This window comes from Hemicordylus capensis, chromosome 4, assembly GCF_027244095.1.
Source record: "Hemicordylus capensis ecotype Gifberg chromosome 4, rHemCap1.1.pri, whole genome shotgun sequence".
Taxonomy (NCBI): Eukaryota; Metazoa; Chordata; class Lepidosauria; order Squamata; family Cordylidae; genus Hemicordylus; species Hemicordylus capensis.
In genome coordinates this window covers 125,767,448-125,788,645 of record NC_069660.1, presented here as the reverse complement: position 1 = coordinate 125,788,645, position 21,198 = coordinate 125,767,448, and the positions used below count along the sequence as shown (strand labels likewise).

Here is a 21,198-nt window from a genome sequence, read left to right as displayed (position 1 = left end):
CGAATTCCTCAAGTCATCGGAGGAAAAGAAGACAGATCATCTCCTGAAGAAGGCACACGAGGCCTCGGCAACCATCATCCGTGCAGCCTCCACGAATTCCATATTTGCGAGGGCAACAATTCTCTGGACGAAAGAGTTGGCAAAACTGGTACCGCCAGAACTTACCAAACTACATCAAGGGCTAAATAAAATAGCAAGGGTTTCTGCTCTTATGGCAGATTCAAGCCTTGACTGCCTTCAGCACGCCTCCAGGGCTATGGCGGCCAACGTGGCAGTCCGCAGGGGGCTTTGGTTAAAACATTGGAATGTCGATACCAAGTTGAAATCGACATTGGCTGCCACCCCTTTCCGGGGAGTGAAGCTGTTTGGGGAGGCATTGGACCCGGTGTTAATTGAGACCCGGGATAAGAAGAAGGCCATGCCTGTGGGACGGGGGGATTCAAGGAGGTCCTTCCGTGGGGGAAACAACTCTCAGTATTCCTTTCGTCCCTTTAGGCCTTTCGCCAGATCTGGAACGTCTGGCTTCCGAGACAACTACAGGGATAGAGATTTCAGAGGAAGCCAGTACCGTCCTCCCTGGCGCCAACCCTGGAATCCCAGATCCAGGGGCTCTGGAAAGAGAGGCTCCTCCTTTGCCGCAGGACAAGACCGTCGCTCTCGAAAACAATGACTATCCCCAGGTAGGAGGCAGGCTACGTGCCTTTGCCAGGATTTGGGGGGACACAACCACGGACTCCTGGGTTTTTCACACCGTTTCTCAGGGGTACCGTATAGAGTTCGTCTCTACGCCTCCAGATTCCTTCTTCGACACCCCCCTGTCAAAGAGCCCTTCCAAGAGAAGTCTAATGCGAGACGCCATTCAGCACTTGCTGGACATTCGTGCTATAGAATTGGTACCATCTCCACACGTTCACACAGGTGTTTACTCGCTCATCTTCCTCATTCCAAAAAAGGACGACTCCTGGAGGGCAATATTGGACCTAAAGCGGCTGAACCGGTACGTGAAGAAGAGGCACTTCAGAATGGAATCCTTCAGATCCATCAAAGCGGCTGTTCTTCCGGGAGACTGGCTGGCCTCCCTCGACTTATCAGAGGCCTATCTTCACGTACCGATTCACCCGGATTTTCGTCGTTTCCTCTGTTTTTCATACGGGGGCCGCTGCTACCAGTACAAGGCCCTTCCCTTTGGCCTTTCCTCTGCCCCAAGAGTTTTTACCAAGCTCATGATAGCGGTCATCGCCCATGTCAGGCTGCGGGGGATCCACGCATACCTGTATTTGGACGATGTTTTAATCCGGGCGCAGTCAGAAGGGGAGGCAGAACAGAGTGTCGACCTTACCATCAGGATATTACAAAACCACAGCTTTCTGATCAATACGGCAAAGAGCCATCTCCGTCCTACTCAGACGCTGGTTCATCTCGGCGTATTGTTCGACACGGAAGCAGCAGTGGTTTGCCTTCCAAAGGAAAGGAGACTAAAGATCGTGGCGACAGTCACCTCTGTCGTGCACAAGAAAAAGGCTCCTCTTATCCGCCTGGCACAGCTCATGGGAATGATGGTGGCCTGTTTCGATTGCGTGCCATGGTCCAGATGGCATTCCAGGCCTTTACAGTGGCTGTTGCTTCCTCACCAGGAGGACATCATGGTCAGGCGAAACGTCTGGGTCAAGATGACCTCCAAGGTTCGATTCTCCCTACGGTGGTGGACCTCGCGGGCTCTCCTTCGAGGTGTTCCCTTGGAGCTTGTCCAGAAATGTGTGGTCACAACAGACGCGAGTCTATTCGGATGGGGAGCCCATTTCCTCGACCAGCGGGCACAAGGGAAGTGGAGTTTGGAGGATCTCGACCACAACATCAATTGGCTGGAGCTGAAGGCAGTTCGGCTAGCCCTACTAGAGTTTCAAGTCTACCTGGAAGGCCAGGATGTGCTTGTCCGCACCGACAATGTCACCACAAAGGCCCATGTGAACCATTAGGGAGGCACTCGATCGCGGGCACTGATGTTGGAGTCGGATGCGCTCTTCCGTTGGGCAGAAACCCACCTGCGCTCCCTAACTGCAGAACACCTGGCGGGACAGTCAAATGTTCTGGCGGACTGGATAAGCAGGCAGTCCCTGGATCCGGGAGAATGGTCTCTACACAAGGAGGTGTTCAGCCAGATCTCTCAAATGTGGGGTCGTCCAGCAGTGGACCTCTTTGCCACGCCCTTGAACAACAAACTTTCTCGTTTCTACTCGCGACACCTGTGCCCTCAAGCGGAACGAGTAGATGCCCTGACTTCCAGATGGCCTCGCGGAGTCCTTCTCTACGCCTTCCCTCCGTTGACTATTCTACGCATGGTTGTCCGGAAACTGGTGGCCGAGAGGGCAGAGGTGGTCCTGATAGCCCCCTTTTGGCCTCGGTGCCCATGGTTTTCGGACCTGCTGGCTCTGTCGGTCCGGAAGCCGTGGGCCCTCCCAATCAGGTCAGACCTACTGAGTCAGGGTCTGTTGATGCATCCAGATCCGGATTGGCTCCACCTTCACGCGTGGAGATTGAGTGCCGCACCCTAGAAGACAAGGGTTATTCCGCACCGGTTCAGCAAACCATATTGGCCGCACGACGTCAGTCCACCACCCGCATTTATCAAACGACGTGGGCAGCTTTCTGCTCGTGGTCACGTAAGGAGGGTCTGGACCCAAGGGCAGCAGGCGTTTCCTCAGTTCTAGGGTTTTTGCAGGCCGGGGTCAGCAAGGGACTTCATCCTAATACCCTGAGGCGACAGATTTCCGCCTTGTCCTCCATTCTCGATCTTAATGCTGTTGGTTCCCTGTCACTCCATCCTGACATAAGGCGTTTCTTAAAAGGGGCGTCTAATCTGAGTCCACCACCGGTTCCTAGGTTTCCTTCGTGGGACTTGGACAAGGTTCTCCAGGCTCTCACAAAGGATCCCTTTGAGCCTCTGAGGAAGGTTCCCCTGCGGCTCTTGTCCTTCAAGGTTCTCTTTTTAGTCGCGATCACGTCTGCCAGGAGGGTTTCCGAGCTCGCCGCTCTATCAGTCCGTGATGAGCTCTGCATCTTTCAGAAGGACGCTGTCATTATGAAATTGGATCCCACCTTTCTACCCAAGGTGAATTCACTTTTTCATAGGGCACAAGAGATTGTGTTACCCTCTTTCTGCCCGAATCCGCGTCACCCGAAGGAGCACCTTTGGCATTCCTTGGATCTCTGCAGGGCTCTCCGTATATATCTAAAGCGAACCACATCCTTTAGGAAGTCGGATTCCTTGTTTGTTTGTTTGTTTTTCGTCTACAAAGTTAGGTGCCAAAGCTTCAAAAGATTCCCTGGCACACTGGATTAGGTCCACTATTTCACTGGCGTATGAGACCTTACATCTCTCTATCCCTCCGGGAATCACAGCACACTCCACTAGAAGTGCATCGGCTTCTACTGCCTTCTCGGCTAGGGTTCCTGTGGAAGACATTTGTAAGGCGGCAACATGGTCTTCAACATCTCCCTTCGTGAGACATTATAAAATTCTGTCCTTTCTCCAGTCACAGGCGGCACTTGGCCGCACGGTCCTCCAAAAAGTGTTGTAGGCACTTATAGGCATCCGTTCCCACCCATAAAACATCAGCTTGGGTACGTCCCATCGTGTTAACGGATGCCCTCCCACCGCAACCTACCCAAAACAACAGTCTTTATTGGACAAAATCTCTCAACCCATGTAAACAATGTGTTATGAAAGCTCCCGGTGGGCTCTCTCCTGTTTTTCCCCAGTGGGAAAGCTTTCTGACCGACCATAGTGCCAAATGGAGCCCGGTTATAGTGACTACACCACCTTAAGTAGTGCAGAGGGGAAATGCTTGACTAACAAGCAGAAGATTGCCAGTTCAAATCCCCACTGGTCTGTTTTCCAGACTATAGTAAACAGCTATATTGGGCATTTTGCCTCCTGGCGCCCACAGAGCCCTGTAGTTTTCTTTTGGTAGAATACAGGAGGGGCTTACCATTGCCTCCTCCTGTGCAGTATGAGACGATGCCTTTCAGCACCTTCCTATATCACTGCTGCCCGATTTAGTACCAGTGGAGATTCGAACCGACAACCTTCTGCTTGTTAGTCAAGCATTCCCCACTGCGCCACTTAAGGTGGCTGATAAAACAATATACTGGAGAGTAATTGCAGTGCTGTTGGTGGCAGCAGCAGCCAGAGGGGCAGGAAGTGAAGGATACATACCAGCTGACAGAATGTCAGCAAGACATTAAGCAAAAGCACTTCCAACAACAACCACAACATGTGGTTTTAAAACAGTGGCAAAAATAATAGCTATAAGCGAGCAATAGCTAGAATGCTCCTGGCCTATCCCCTAAAAATGTAAGAGTAGCATCCTTGGGAGGATTCATCCATCCACTGTGGGGCCATGAGCTGCCATGGTGGGTCTTTGGGGAGGCCAAATAGGCAGTCCCTTAGTCCAAGGTTCATTTTGATGTGCAGCTGGGTGCATTCAAAAAAAAAAAAGTGCAGTGGAAACTAAGATGTTGGGCCTATGGAGTTTAATAAGGACATACTGTAGGTTGTTTCCGAAGATGTAACGGGGTGGGGTGGGGCAAGATCCTGAATATTGTTTGTTTTCCATTTCATAACCTTATACAAAAAGTACATTACAGCCTTCTGTTTCTCTTGCTCATTCTTTGTGAGGCAGCATCGTTTTTCTTGCTTCCCCTCTTTCTTTGTCCTTCTCATTTTCCCCTCCTTCCCTCTCTGTCACTTTCTATTCATTTGCCTCTTCCCTTCTGTTAGCAAATGCTGAAGGAAGGGGATGCTTGTGGATAGGGGTGGGCTGTAGCCACTGCTAGTGCAAGTTTATAATAAACCTGCATGAGTCTTCTGTGACATCTGAGTCCTCTGTAACTCATGAAAGAGTGCAAAGGCAACAGCCACACCCATTGCATGTCCCCAGCATCTGGGATTCAGCCTGTGCACCTGGAGGTTCTCTATAGCCATCATGACTAATAGCCACAGAGGGATCTCTCCTCCCCCGTGAATGTTTCTAACCCCCTTTCAAACCCATCTAAGCCAGGGATCATCACCACACCTAGTTCCACAAGTTAATTGGCTTTCTTTTTTGTGTATTCTGAACAGAGACGGGCCTTAGTGCTAAATGTGATGTAGAGGGATTTCCTAGCTAAGGGACTTCAGCAAGTGATTAGGTGGAACACATGTGGGGAGCAGGGAGGGCAGGACAGGGGTGACTCTCCCCTGGTGCGTTGACACTTTGCGCTGACAACCAAGACAGTGTTTGGATTCAAACCAGAACCAGCATGGCCAGTAACTGATCTTGCGATCTCACAATCAGCCACAGAATTCTGCCGTCATGGTTCCCCTTGGAGACCTGCGAGGATTCTGCAGGAGGCTCACCTGGCAGCATTCTAGATAAGCTGCAGCATCTTTGATAAGTTGGCTGTCTTTGGCTGTCAGTTTATCATCAGCTTATCATCTTAGCTGTCAGGATGGGTGGCTGCTGGTCATGGGTGAACTGTAGGTAAGTCTCCGGCATGATGGGGAAGCAAAATCTAATAGCTGCCTGGACTTGGTTTTTAAAGATGCCCTTCCATTATTTTACATGCCATTGCGCTCCCTATGTGAACTTCAGTGGTCACAAGTTCACCACCAGTATTCACACCACACAGCTTCTCCTTGAAATGCAGGTGGCCCTCGAAGGTCACTTGCTGGGCTGATTTCCACGGTATTTCTTAAGCTTACAGGTCCTAGACCTGTGAAACTGTAGCACCCAGGAGCTACTGGCTGGCCCCTGTGGGCCCACTTGGGTTTTTTTTTGGAGGGGGGGGAATCCTGCCCACCAGTTGAAGCTGACTTCAAAAGCTGCCCCCCCAAACCCCCATGTTATTTCCAAGAACATGCCTCATCTTTTCTTCTTTCATGTTCCCATAGGTCTCACCCAGAGGCAGAACCAAAGTGAGTTGCTTTTCCCCCTCTTGACTCCTCTTAATGCTTTTGGCTCTGGTGTGGCCATCTGACGGGATGGGTGTGGAGGGGGTTGTTCAGACATAGCCCAAACCCAGGTAAAAGTGTGCCATCGAGTCGGTGTCAACTCCTGGTGACCACAGAGTCCTGTGGTTGCCTTTGGTAGAATACAGGAGGTGTTTACCATTGCCATCTCCCACACAGTATGAGATGATGCCTTTCAGCATCTTCCTATATCGCTGCTGCCCGATATAGGTGTTTCCCATAGTCTGGGGAACATACAGGCGGGGATTTGAGTTGTCACAAATTTAAACCCTCTTATTCAAATTTTAAAAACCAAAACAGTATGTATGTTCTTTTAGCTGAAGTGTCCCCTTTGGGGGGGGCTTTCTAAAAAGTTGAAAATCATCTCTGGAGAGGGGTGGGAAAGCTGGCCTCATATCTATAAACTATGAGAGTGGGTCTGCCCCCCGCCCTGTCAAGCAGTCAATCCCCAAGTTAAAACAATCTGAGCAAAATGTAGTGAGTGACTTTCAATAGCAATTACTTTCACTGCTCCCAAGTATTGAATCATCCAAAATTAGCAGGGCCTTCTAGAAGGATTATGGGTGAGGGCATGCTTGGGATGGCACAGCACCCCCTAGGATTACTGGGGGGACCCCTCAATTTCCTGTGATTCACTACTAAGAATGTTTCTCCTTATCTCTGCAGGGATGAAGATGAAGAGGGGGCACAGACTGGTAAGTGGATGACGAGAGTGCATGCTTCTTCTCAGGGCTCCTCAACCCCCCAGGGAGTGTCTCCTTGGAGACCTGTTTCACTTTGACAATGGAGAGAGATAGGCAGACGTCCATCTGATGGATGAATGGCAAGAGGGCAGGTTTATCCACCTCTATCCTTTGCTGCTGGCACTTGTTGCAGCCAAAAGTGTTGGAGGAGACCAGGGGGCCTGGGCGAGTCACATCTGGATACCCTCCCTTCTAGGAGAAGATGGGGAAAGGGCTGTGGCAGCAGGCAGGCAGGTTTGGTAATTCTCACTTGGAGGTGGTGCACTTCTGGAAAAGCCCTGCAAGAACCTTTTGCCCACACCTAGCCCCAAGACATCCTCTGGGCCTTGTTCCCCCTGCCTTGGAGAAGAGGAAGCTAAAGAATGCTGGTGTCTTGTCTCCAAAGCATCTCTTTTTTTGACAATTACATGGGTCAAGATGGAAATGGAGGATCACCTGCAAACAAGGGCAACATTTCCTGGCCAATGAGCTCTGAGATCAGTCCAAAGAGACTCTTTCTTTCTCTGATCCCAGTTTTCTGCCCCTCGGAGCTGGGCCTGCATTCCTCAGATCATAGCTATGCTTCCTGCTTATGGCGTCCAGGCAGATTTTCAAGCCCCACCCCTACCCCCGCACATAGGTCAAAAGGCTGTAACTGGGGGTTGTTGCTTCAGCCAAAGAGCAAATGCATTGTTTAGTCCATGTGAACCATCAGCTCCCACTCTGCTCAAAGGAGAAGCCTCTTTCCTCACAGGTATGGGAGGGCCCATAGTCCAGTAGTGGAACAAGTGCTTTGCATGCACAAGGTCTTGGGTTGAGTCTTCTTCATCTTCTGTTAAAGGATTTTAGCTAGCTAGGAAAAGGCTTCTGCCCAAGAGCGGCTGTCAGCCAGAGTAGGGCAAAGTGAGCCAGGGGTATGACTTGGTAGGAGGCAGCTGCATTGGGATGTTCAGCAGATAGAGCCTGGCCATTGCACTCCCTTCTGAAGCGTAGTTGGTGAGGGCTGTCTTGCTATGGGCCATCCTCATTTCCAGATTCCTGCTTTATTTCCTCTCTTTCAGGTCACCCCAGAAATCCGACCCATGTTGCTCCATGTCCTGGGGGACCCATGTTGCACCATGTTCTGGGGGACCCTCTGGGGGAAGAGCCCAATGAGGCAACCTTGGTGCCAGGACCCCTTCCAGGACTTCATGTCCCCACTGACATTCTGGGGAAAGAGCTCAATGAGGAAACGTCAGTGCCAGGATCCCTTCCAGAACCTCACGCCCCCACTGATATTCTGGAGCAAGAGCTCAATGAGGAAATGTTGGTGCCAAGATCCCTTTCAGGACCTTGCATCACCAATGACGTTCTGGGGGAAGAGCCCAATGAAGCAACCTTGGTGCCAGGACTCCTTCCAGGACTTCGTGTACCCACTGACATTCTGGGGAAAGAGCTCAATGAAGCAACCTCAGTGCCAGGATCCCTTTCAGGACCTCGCATTTCCACTGATATTCTGGAGGAAATGCTCAATGAGGAAACCTCAATGCCAGGATCTCTTCCAGGACCTTGCATCCACACTGATATTCTGCAGGGAGAACTCAATGAGGCAACTTCAGTGCCAGGATCCCTTCCAGGACCTCACATCACCAATGACATTCCGGGGAAAGAGGTCAATGAGGAAACCTCAGTGCCAGGTCCTTCCATCCCCACTGGCACTCCAAAGGAAGCAGCTTTTGTGTCAGAGCCCTTACCAGAGCCTTCCACTGCTGACAATTATCTTGAGCAAGAAGTAGAAATCCTCACAGGATTACAGCATGACTATGTCCAGTGGCGTAAGTACTGTAGCACCTCAGAACCCTTTTGCATAGACACCCAGCACAAAGTTCAGCTGGAGTTTTGATACTCAGCCCAGATGATGGACCAAGCACTAGCACTGCCCCTTTTTGCAAGACACCAGCACTCGGCCTGGTCAGAGCATACAACACTTGTTCCTTTTTGCTCTCTTTGTTGCAGAAATGAGGGTTCGCCACATTTCCCAGCAGTTCCCTCGTTCTCTCCGGGCCATCAACCTGCAAATTGGACACACGCGGACAAGGCTCATCCGCAGTGAAGTTCGGCTGCAATGGTGGGGAAAGGAAGGTACGTTTGGAGCATACCCCTGAAGTTGCTGCTGGGCTAAAAATGGCTCTTTTGCTCTCTGTTTCCTTCTCCTGAATGTTGAAATGTTTGATTTGAGTCTGCATCTAAGTTTCGGAGGGGAGGCCTGTGGGTGGGTTGTCAGTGCTTGCTGAAGTGTTCCTTCGTTTTCTGTCTTTCAGGTGACCAAGCTCTGATGCCTGTAATTCAGACAGCTTCTCATGGTGAGCAGTGAGGGCAAGTGATGGAGGGTGTGGTAGTATGCCAGCGTTTGCGGCTGACCACCTGTTGCTTCTTCTCTCTTGCAGATGTTCCTGAAGGCCCTGCTGCATGTCTCCGCCCCCCTGGGTCCAGTTCATTATTATCTTCCGCCTCGCTGGAAGTTGGCTCCATCCCACCCTCCACCTCCACCTCTTCTTTCCTCCTGCATCCCTCTCCCCCTCCTCCTCCTTCCCCACCTCCTCTAGAGCCGGACCTCAGCAATGTAAAAGAAACTCTGCAGAGTTTGATGGATCTGCAGTTCCATCAGCTGAATGACCATAAGTTTCACAGAGGCAGCACCCCTTTTCCATCCTCATTGTTGTTTTACAATCTAAAACACTTATAGTCTAAAAATAGAGATGGGCAAGCAATAGAGGAAGGAGAGGGAAGTTGAGGTGGGACAAGCGGGGGAACAATGTGTATGTATTTCAGCTGCACCTCCTTAGGACCAGGGAGACCAGGGTTTGAATTCTCATCCAGCCATGAACCTCGCTGGGTGACTTTGGGCCAGTCACTTGTTCCGCAGTCTAACTTAACCTTTAGGGTTGTTAGGAGGAAAAAAATAACCATGTATACCTCCCTGAGCTGCTTGAGGAAGAGCAGAATGTGAATACTAAATTCATGAATGCTAATAATATGAATGCTAACATCAGCCCTTTTGAGTTCAAGCTGGGCTGAAACAAGAAACCAAGGAGGATGACATACAATTGTGCTTATCACAATCCTCCTTATAGCATCGTCAATGTACATGGGCAAAAGTTCCCGGCCACCAGGAGCATACAGTCTAAAGTTTGGCTTTGGAGAGAGAAGTGAGGAAGAGGAAGAAAGCATAAGGGGCATTCAGTTCACGCTGATGGAGCTGCCTTTGCTGAGGCATTAAGCCAAAAGCTGCACAGAGGAGGTGGGTTGCATTGGAAGGATAGGAGAGAGACGTGAGCCCACATGAGTGGCGGTTCCAGACCCAAGGGTCAGCGAGGGAGAAGAAAAAGAGTAGTTTTAGAGAGCAGGAGACCTCCAGGTGGCTGAAGACAGAAGCTGGAGGAGCAAAAACCAACCTGACGGTGTGCAAGTTGGGAGAGGGGGGAAGATCAGTGCAGAGGGAAAGGGTGGGGCATAGCCATGGTGGGTTTTCAAGGTAGAGATGAGAAGTCTGTGCTGGGCATGGAAAGGGACTAGAAGTCAGTGCAGGGACTGGTATTGTGGAGGACAGGCCCCTTGACCCTGTTTGTTTTCTTTCCTTCAAGGCCAAAGAGACCTCTGCAGCTGCCAGGAATGTTTGCAAAACCTCAAGGCACTGAGGGGACAGCTCCGGAGACTGCATTGCAGACTGGCAAGGGTGGAAGCCACTATGGGGATCCTGGTTCCTCCAAGGGAGCTGGATGTTGATGAGTAAAAAGAGAAAGACAAAAACCAGACAGTGCTTCATACATAGGTAGCAATAAAATGCTGCATATTTATTTTAAAAATATTAAACATTTGTTTTAATAGGATAGGATGTAGAGATAAAACAGCAATATAACATGCATATTTACTGCTTAAAAATTAAAAAGTTGAGTTTAAAGAAAATAAAGTTGTCTTACTTTGAATATTCTTTGGGCAGAGTTGGGTAAAAATGTCTTTGGGTCAAACCCAGCCACAGAAAAGGCTCTATGGCCAGTCCACTTGGGGCCAAGAGATGTTCTGAGAAGTTCAAGAGGTAGCTCAAGATAGACTGCTCCTTGCCAGGAGGCTTATACAGAGCTTGTCTGCCCCAATATGTATGGCTAGGAGGCCTGATTTTGGCCCTGAAGAGGGATCTGCCTCTTGTGGAAGAGGATGGAGTGGTGATGCAGAAGGGGAAGCTTGATTTAGGGCAGGGCTGCACAACACTAGCCCTCCAGCTGCTGTTTGACTACAGTTCCCATCAACCCTGACTATTGGCTAGTGCAACTGGGGACTATGGGAGCTGTAACCCAACAACAGCTGGAAGGCCCAAGTGGTGCAGCCCTGGGTTAGCTTAGTGACTTATTTGGTCCTGGGGGAGCAGCTAGGAGGTGCCCCCCCCATTTCCTTTGCAGGAAGAAAAGCCATGGGGGTGGCTCTCTGTAGAGCATGACACTCCCAGCAGAGAACAAAAAAGGCAACATCGATATCTGCCTCCTCCCAGGGCCTTCCGGCCCTGCTGATCTTCCAAGGAAAGAACCAAAAGAAGCAACCTCCATATCAGATCCCCTTCGAGGATGTTCCATCCCTGCTGATCTTCCAAGGAAAGAACCCAAAATAAGCAACCTCTGTATTAGGCCCTCTCCCAGGGCCTTCCATCTCTGCTGAGACTCAGAGAAAAGGACTTAAAGAGGCAAACTCTGCATCGGGTCCCCATCCAGGACATCCCATCCCTGCTATGAGCAATCTCCCAAGTATGGGCAATCCACACTTAGGGGAAAGAACTCAAAGAGACAGGAGATGACCTCTATATCATGGACAGAGGCGTATCTAGGGAAAATAGCGCCTAGGGCAAGCACTGAAATTGCGCCCCTTGTCCAAACATTCAACACCCATCTTTCAGATAACTTTACCATAATATCAGCTGAAAAATACAAGTCAAGCGCGTTAATCTTTTAATTTTTCAAAAACAATTTAGAAAACTACAAATTTCAGTATGCTGGGGCTCATGAAATACTCAAATACTATGTGGAGGTATACTTGGAAAACTAATGTCTAATTCTCTACTATGCATTGTAGCATCACTATTACATAAGTTTTTAAAAGAAATGGAGAATTTGACTTTTCCCTATTTACTCTGAAAATAATTAAAAGATATGCAGAGTAAATTGTGTCACTGCTTGGAATATATTCTAGTATTTCAGAAAGACAGTTAAAATGAGAGAAAGAGAGCAAGAAACTCCCAGTGGGCCTTAATACTAAGGCTAATTAATACTAATTTCACACTGATTGAAAGACAAACTCACCATTAATAGCCATATTATTAAGACATCACATTTAACTCACTGATAACAAGCAAAGAGCAAATGAATACAATCCTAGCTCATAAGCTTCAGCTCATTATTCACAAGCCCTGATTCTCTGTACATAGTGCCAAACTGAATATGTGTACAGTGACTTATATTATATTAATTTTTTAAAAAAAATACCTGTAGGCCCTAAAGGCTGTGGGGTGGGTCTGCAAAGGTTCCCACTCCCCTCGCTGGCCTCTAGGGCTTTGCAGGGACCATTTGAGCATGTGTGGTGGCCGCCGCTGAAAACAAAATGGCTGCCACACATGCTCAAATGGCCTCTGCGAGGCCTGGCATGGGGGCCTCACAGAGGCCATTTGAGCATGCACAGTGGCCATTTTGTTTTCAGTGGCCTTTTTTTTTTTTGAAAAAAAAATAATTTTTAAAAATGGTGCCCCCCTTCAAGTAGCGCCCGGGGCACGTGCCCTGCCTGCCCTACCCCTAGATACGCCCCTGATCATGGAAGCTCTGCACCAGGCCTCCACCCAGGGCAATCCATCCCTGCTGATGCTTCAGGGAAAGACAATGAAGAGACACTCTACATAGCAGGCCCCCTCCCAAATGCAGGATCAGCAATGAGAATATACTTTTAGCCTCCAGGTCATTTTTCTGCAAGAGGAGAGAGAAGGAAAGCCTGAATTGGAACACTTGTCACTGCAGATGCTTGATTTGATATGACTATGAAATAAGACAGCAATGCAGGAAACGCTGCTTTTGAGCCTAAATTAGCTACAAAGCTCAGTGACCAAATGCCTGTCCTTGACCATCTCTAAGAACCCTTAAAGATGGTCAAGGACAAAGACATGTTTGCTCTTGATGCTCATCGTGCATGCACTGGGAAGAGTCATTAGTAGGGATGTGCAAAAAATTTCGGGCACAGAACGATCTGTGCCCGAAACGAACAATTTCGGGTGATTCGGGGCTGAACCGAATCACCCCTGATGTCCCCCATATTTTTCGGGCACGAGCCGAATCACCCGAATTTCGGACGTGAAAAATTCGGGTGATTCGGTTCATGGTTGATTTTTGGCAATTTTTTTAAGTTTTAATGACTTTGGGGCAGTTCGGGGGCATAGCATGGGATCTGGGCAAAAAGAGTGGGGTGGGGTGGTAGTGCCTAATGGGTGCAGGCTACCACCCCAATTTCAGGGGGATTGGGCAAAGGGCTGATTTTTGGTAAATTTCTGAAATTTTCATGTCTTTGGGGCAGATTGGGGCAGAAAGTGTGGCCTGGGGCAGAATAGTGGGGTGGGGTGGTAGTGCCTAATGGGTGGAGGCTACCACCCCAATTTCAGGGGGATTGGACAAAGGGATGATTTTTTGAGAATTTTTGAAGTTTTAGTGACTTTGGGGCAGTTTGGGGGCAGAAAGTGGATCTGCCCCAAAGGAGTGGGGTGGGCTGGTAGATAGTGCCTAATGGGTGGAGGCTACCACCCGTCCCCAATTTCAGAGTGATTGGGCAGAGGGGTGAATTTTGGTGAATTTATGAGGTTTGTCTTCATAAGGTGAAGTGTGCTAAATTGATTACTTCCTCATATTCATAGTAAGTGTGAAAAAGTGAAAGTGGGGTCATGAGAGTTGTTTAATTGAAAAAAATCTCATTTGCTATGATAGAATGAGAATTCACACCTCAGAAGTTTTTTCTGAGGTGTGAATTCTCATTCTATCATAGCAAATGAGGTTTTTTTCAATTAAACAACTCTCATGACCCCACTTTCACTTTTTCACACCTCAATTACTATGAATAATATGAGGAAGTAATCAATTAAGCACACCACCTTATGAAGACAAACCTCATAAATTCACCAAAATTCACCCCTGTGCCCAATCACTCTGAAATTGGGGACGGGTGGTAGTCTCCACCCATTAGGCACTATCTACCAGCCCACCCCACTCCTTTGGGGCAGATCCACTTACTGCCCCCAATCTGCCCCAAAGACACCCAAACTTCAAATATTCCCAAAAAATCAGCCTTCTGCCCAATCCCCCTGAAATTGGGGTGGTAGCCTCCACCCATTAGGTCCTACCACCCCACCCCACTCCTTTGGGGCAGATCCCCTTTATGCCCCCAAACTGCCCCAAAGTCATTAAAACTTCAAAAATTCTCAAAAAATCAGCCTTTTGTCCAATCCCCCTGAAATTGGGGTGGTAGCCTGCACCCATTAGGCACTACCACCCCACCCCACTATTCTGCCCCAGGCCACACTTTCTGCCCCAATCTGCCCCAAAGACATGAAAATTTCAGAAATTTCCCAAAAATCAGCCCTTTGCCCAATCCCCCTGAAATTGGGGTGGTAGCCTGCACCCATTAGGCACTACCACCCCACCCCACTCCTTTTGCCCAGATCCCATTCTATGCCCCCGAACTGCCCCAAAGTCACTAAAACTTAAAAAATTCAGCAAAACTCAGCCCTTTGCCCAATCCCCCTGAAATTGGGGTGGTAGACTCCACCCATTGGGCACTACCACCCCACCCCAAAATTTTGCCCCTGGGCCCCTTTTTACCCACCCGAATTGATTCGGGTGACCCAGATTCGGGCACAAAACAGAACAGGGGTGATTCGGTTCGGGTCCGAGCCAAATCACCCGAAAACCCGAATTGCACACCCCTAGTCATTAGAATCAACAGAATGTGCCTTGTGAATGGGATACATTGGGCTTAGTACCTAGAAAAACACTTTAGCATAAGAGTGCTGTATCCACGAATGCAGTAATCATGGGCAGAACTGGGGTGGGGCAGCCAGGGCAGGTGCCCTAGCCGCCACTGAGGGGAGGGTGCCACTCCAATTCCTGCCACCCCCACCCGATTACCCACCTGCACAGTCCCAGGGCCCCTCAGCCACTTGCCATCCTGCTTGCCTTCTGCGAGGCCTAGGATCCTCCACGGGCTGGGCCTGCAAACTACAGAGCAGCTCTTCTCTCCCCGCCTTTCAGCTGATCGGCGGGTGGGCGGGGCTTACAGAGAAGCCTGAACTGAAGCCTGAACTCGGCAGGCCTCCCTGAAGCCTGAACTCGGCAGGCCCCAAGGAAGCCAAGAAGAAGACAGCAGGCAGAGTTCTCTGCAGCAGCAGACCCTCTGCCCAGAACATCCAGCACAGCTTTTGCCAGGTACTGTGAATTCCTTTTTGTGGTTTACTCCCCGCCCCCCATATATAGGGATCTGCTTGCCATAGGGCTTTGATATGGGTGGTGGTTGGGGGAGACTGAGAAATCTGAATATTTAATTTAAAACAGAGTGGAAACTTTGCTGGCTTTAAAAACAAAAACTGTCTAAAAAGCCCTATAAGTGGCTTGTTTCATGGAAGAAAATTACAAAAACTTCTGGAACAATATTATATTTATTTATTCATTCATTCACTCATAAATGCACTTATGTTCAAGTTGTTTTGCAACCCAGAAGGTCTGAGTGAGAACTGTGAAGCATGTGTGTGCTTTTGTTTTATTTTATTTTATTTTTCTTATGTGTGAACTGCTCCCCAATAACTTGCAGGGACTTCAGGGTAAATCTGGCCAACATGTGAATGCAGCACCTCCATTCCAGAGGAGATGTGTGTTAAAGGGCTTTAAAAGCCCCGTGTGGAAAACTTCATGGAATCAAACTTTACTGAATTTGTTCAGAATTCTGAGAAAACAAACATAGGCGCACCCTGCATGGTTGAAAGTCTCCTTTGCTAATCTGCAGCGAGGGGGCCATTTTAATAATTAGTGTTTCTAGTGTGATCTAGGCATTAAAAGTAGCACAAACATATAGTACTCAATGTATATAACTATATATTGTGAAGTGTGCGTGTGTGTATTCAGTGAAATGTATTTCCAGGCAGCATACTTATTTTGAAATATCATACTTAAATCCTTGGGGGCCTGGGGTGTGTGGATGCCCTGGACTTTGAGGGGCTGGGGGCCCATTTTAAAATCTCATCTTGGCCCATTCCAACCTTGCTATGCCCCTGGCGGTCACTACACATGGGTTTCTGCACAACACCTGCACAGAAGAAACTCCTATGTAGAAAATGTGTCTCTTGTAAATTGACCCTGAATTTTCCATCCATGACTGGGATATCTGAGAGTTACAGTCAATAATAAAAGAACAGCACGCTGCTTGTGACAGGAAGGGGCAAATTACAATGATTTATTAGTCTGGCAGGGGCTGGTTTTGGCCCTGGCAGAACTTGGCTATCTGCTCCTGTTGCAAATTCCTCTGTCTAGTGTGGCAAACTAATGTATCCTCCTCCCTCTTGGTGTCAAAGTAAGCACTAGTGTGGTGAATGCACATGTACCCCATCATGAGCCAACAGTCATCATAAGACAAAGGCTGGCAGGAATCATTCACTGGTTTATAGACACACACACACCCCACCACCTTCTTCTTCCCCTATTTTGCTAGTGGCTATTTGGGCAGGTGATCCTCTAGGACAAAGTCGTGTTTTTTAAAGAATGAGATGAGACAGAGAAAATGACACTTGGACTCCTCGCATAACTCCTGACTGTTGTTCTAAGTCTTTTACAGAGATGGTTCATGTTCTCAGGTTTTGATCAACAACCATGTCTAGATGGTACAGTGTGCCTTTTAACAGGGATTTCCAGATATTGTTGACTACAAGTCCCATCATTCCTCTTTGGACAGGGGTGCAATTCCACTGCTTGCCCTAGGCGCTATTTTCCCTAGATACGCCTCTGTGGCTGAGGGAGAGTGAAGGAGGGAGCAGAGTAAGCTTTTTGCTGCCCTCAGGCAAAAAGGCTTCTGCCGCCCTTTTCCCTGCAACAAAAATGGTTTGCCTTTTTAATATAAGGTAAATTGGGGGGACTTTATCCTCACCCACTCCACCCTTGCTGCAGCCTCCGCTGCCCACAGAGGGGGGCAGCAAAATTTGAGGAGGGAGAAAATTTATTGCTTCTCAAATTTTGCCGCCATAGGCAAATGCCTACTCTGCCTCTCCATTAATCCACCACTGGGTGGAGGGCTTGACTCCAAGTGCAGGGCTGCCTCTTAAAGATCCAAACCTCTCTCAAGCTCCACCTTGGAGAGGTGGAGCTTGAGGGAGGTAGTCAGGGCTGAGAGGCATAAAGGAGCTAGTTGGGGTCAAGCCTTGCCCTGCCCCATGGGGGACCAGGCCAGTAAACTGAGAAGCAAGATACAAAAGACATCTTAGTAGGCGAGGGTGCTGCCTTATGCCAAGTCAAACCACTCGTCCATTTAGCTTGGTATTGTCTACTTTGACTAACAGTGGCTCTCCAGAGTTTCAGACTGTTCTTTCCCAGCCCCACTCGATGATGCCAGGATGCCTGATGGTGCCTGGGATCTTCTGCATGCTCTGCAGATGCTCTGTTACTAAGTTAAGGTCCTTCCTCTAAGCCACACTGATCTACACAGGAAACTGCTTTAGACCAATGGTCTGGCTTGGTATATCTGACTCAGTATTATCTACTCTGCTTGGCAGTGATTCTCCAGGATTTCTGACAGGCACATTTCCCAGGCCTGGGGCCTTCTGCATGCAAAGCAGATGCTCTGCCACTGAGGTATGGCCTCATCCTAGAAGAAAATGACCAATAGTAGGATATTAGTTTGAATGACCAATTAGATAGAACAGTATCCAGCTCTTAAATTCCAGAATGTTAACCACACTTGCGTGTTGCAAAAAAACCAACAAAGAATCTTGTTATGCCTTAAAGATTAACAGATCTATTGTGGCATAAGCTTTATTCATTCATTCACTTGCATTGTTGGTTTGTTTGTTTAAAATATAGCCTGCCTTTTGCTATAGATTTAAGGTTGCATACAACATAATTTAAAAAGATAAAATACAATCATATGAATTAAAAAATATATAAAACCCAGGAACAAGGAAGCAAAAGATTCAGTGAAAACACATCAAAATCAAGAATAAGAAATCAGAGCAAAGTGAAGTTTTTGGAAGGCAATGGAACATTAAAAGAGACAGGATCGTTCAAATTTCAACAGGAAGAGAGTTTCACAAACACAAGACTGCCAATGAGAAGTCCCTTTCCTGTGATTGCCACATGGAGGTGGAACACACAGATGGGCCTTTCTCAAAGTTCTGAGAGTCAATCAGTTTATGTGGGCTAGAGCAAAGCATTTTGTGCATTTGATTAAGTCTACAATAAATCATAAACTATAGTCCATAAAAGCTTATGCCACAATAAATCCATTAGTTCCATGAGACACTTAATCTTCTTCAGGTGTTAGTTTTTTCTTCCAAAAGTGATCTGGTTCTCTTCCCCTGCCCCCACCCCAGCCCCGCTCCCATCATTATTTTTCAATTCCAGTTTTTTGATTGTAGAATGTTTTCCAACAGCTTGTATCACATTTTCTGTTCTCTAACCATGTGCCCATAATGTAGCTAAATTGTTCCCAGTGAATGGGAGATCGTTTGCCATCCTTCTTGCTGCCAAGTGATTGTGGGTGGAGTTTTAGCTGTATTCTGAAGCCTAAACTACAGATTATATGGGAATTATAAGATCCTGTTTCTTTCTTTTACTAATATGCAGCCATAGGGTGGTAACAAGGGGTGCTTTCCACCCCACCTACTGAGCACAGCTGAGCACAGTTATAGTTGAGCAGTTATAAAAGAGGCAGTTTTCTCAAGGAAGTTACAACCACAGGGTTAAAAATCCAAATAAAAATATAGTTTATTGCATACAGTGAAGAGGCTTGACTATGATGCTAATGAGGGGATCAGGGATGTGCATAAACCTTGGTTCATGTACTTGTTTGAAACTGCACCACTTCAGTGGGTTGAGTGTGGCGTGGGGGGAGCAGCGAAGGGCACCTTTAAAAGAGAGGATAGAAGGTCCTTACCTGCTCCACCACTGCTCCACGCATCTTACTGCTACTGTGGTGCACCCTTCATCAGCCCATGAGTGGCAGCAGTGCTCCCCCAATCAGACCACACGTGGCGGCAGCATGCACATGGCCACTTCATGTGGGCTGATGGGGGTGCATCAGGAAGCTGTGTAGGGCGGTGGTGGAGCAGGTAAGGACCTTCTGTCCTTCTTAATTTACTTTTAAAGGTGTCCCTTGCTGCCCCCCCCCACGCTGCACTCAATCTACCGGACCAGTTCAGCAGACCCATTGAACCAGTTTGGCTTCAAACCAGTGCCTAAAACGAGGTTTATGCACTAGAGGGGATTCCCACGTGACTTGGATACTCAGATGGGCCTGTGTCCAGGCTCAGTACTTTACCACTGCTATGACTATGAAGATAGGATTCTATCTATGATTGACAGGGATAGGGGTAGGGAAGTGGTGGTGGTCAGTCTACTTAGTGGAGAAAGTCAGCTGAGCAGTGGGTGGGGAAGAGAGAAGCTGGTAGAGAAGTGGAAGAATCAAGGGCAGAGAAGAGAGGACCTGAAGAAAGTCTGGTGGAGAAAGGAGAGGGAAGTTGATCAAAGAACCAGCAGAAAGCACCCCAAGAACGTTTAAGGAAAGGAGGAGAGAAAAACCAGTAGACACAAACAGCAGAGAGACCAGAGGCCTGCAGGAGTGCTCCCCAGAAGAGTTTGAGGGAGAGAGAAATCAGTAGAAAGAACTGGAGGCAAAGAGGAAGGAGGGAGAACAACAAGAAAGGTGCTCATAGGCAGGAGAGAGGGGAAAGAGAAATTACTTCCCTAAGTGAGGAGAGCAGCTGCCAGCTCTCCAGTAAAAGGTGGATCTAGAGGTATTCAAGTGTTGGGAGGCGGCTGGGAACCATGAAGTGTGAGTCGGGAAGGAAGTGGCTCCCTGTGCTGCTTCTTTTTAGATTATGAGCTCCTTTGAGACAGGGAATTATTACTGTTCTATGATGCCACTTTGAGAGCTTTGTTGAAAAGTGGGATATAAACAGAGGCATGCTCTTACCTCTGGACTTTGGGGCTGATGTCCAGGACCTCCACAACCTCTGGGGGCCTCCAAATCCTTTTTATTCTGTCCCGGGTGCAGAGGTGTACCTAGGTCATTTTGGAGCCTGGGCCTAAAGGCCTTTTGAGCCCGCCCCCCCTGCAAATTAAGCATAATCATCCTCCGCCAAGTGACCACACCACCTAGGACACAGACTAAAGAGGATTTGGGGGCTGTGGAGACCCTGGACTTTGCCCATAAAGTTTGGTGGTCCAGGTGGTGTGGTCACATTAAAATGTGTTTACAATACTGTGTGGGAGGGTGGGTGGGCCTCCAAAGCCCTTTAGGTCCAGGCTCCAAAATTACCTAGGTGCACCTCTGGATATAGATATTTGTATCAGTAGTACAACTGTCTATTTGTAAATTCACAAACTAAGAAGAAAGGGTTAGGAAGCTGTGGCAGCATTGGTACCAGGGGCATGATTAAGGGGTACCAATGGAGAACTGCTCAGAACCTCAGATCCCATCAGCCACCTTCTCTCTCCTCCATGACTTCTTCAGAAAGGAAGGTGCAGCAGTGGAGGAACCTGCACAGAGTACGGGAGAGAACTCCTAGCTTCACATAGCTCTCTGCTGCTTCCACCTTCATATGTGCTGTATTATAATATTATAAATGTTTTTAAAATGCATAATTATTGGGGGGCGTTGATTGAGTTGACTTATCAAATGGGGGCTGCAGGCCTGGGTCCTGGATCTTTTAGGAACCTAGTAACACCCCTGTTTGGTACCTTCTCAATTCTTAACAAATGCAGAATCAAAGTAGGATCCTAGAGCCCAACAAGTTGAATGCGACTTCGGCATGTTTTTGCTAAGTCTCTGTTTCTGCTCCTCAAAGTAGCCTGCTCAAAAATATTTCCCCAGCCAGTACTTTACCTGCACTCTTTAGATATATTTTGATTTTTTCCATTCCAGGGGGTTAAAATTTCTAGGAAAATCTATGCATTTTATGATATTGAAGTTTGGGAGTGCTTTTTGCCAAAGCTAATAAAGTGGCCCAAAACTTTTCTGGACAAACCACAAACCCAATGTTACCCAGGCCACACACACCCACACCTCATTTCCACTCAAAAGGTTTTTGGCTACTTAATTAATAACTTGACTTTCTCCCTCTGGCCTCTTTTGGACCTATTTAAGGTTTCCAAGGAGATGTGGTTGTCTGACACTGCATGACAAACTTCATTGGCAAGACTGAAAATTCTT

General features: G+C 48.1%; 1 protein-coding gene across 2 annotated transcripts in view; it reads left to right on the top strand.

Annotated features, from left to right (window-relative positions):
- Window positions 1–10,671, top strand: part of LOC128324235 (uncharacterized) — a 29,192-nt gene extending 18,521 nt beyond the window's left edge. Inside the window, exons 2-7 of one of the 2 annotated variants that reach the window (XM_053248520.1) lie at window positions 5,933–5,956; window positions 6,677–6,705; window positions 7,794–8,546; window positions 8,728–8,853; window positions 9,033–9,074; window positions 9,159–10,671. In XM_053248520.1, coding sequence (XP_053104495.1) covers window positions 7,841–8,546; window positions 8,728–8,853; window positions 9,033–9,074; window positions 9,159–9,457 — 1,173 coding nt within the window. In that variant the 5' untranslated portion in view covers window positions 5,933–5,956; window positions 6,677–6,705; window positions 7,794–7,840 and the 3' untranslated portion in view covers window positions 9,458–10,671. Of the gene's footprint in view, window positions 1–5,932; window positions 5,957–6,676; window positions 6,706–7,793; window positions 8,547–8,727; window positions 8,854–9,032; window positions 9,075–9,158 lie in introns of those variants that run through there. The other variant, XM_053248521.1, reaches the window with a different exon arrangement.
- The last annotated feature ends 10,527 nt before the right edge of the window (window positions 10,672–21,198 follow it).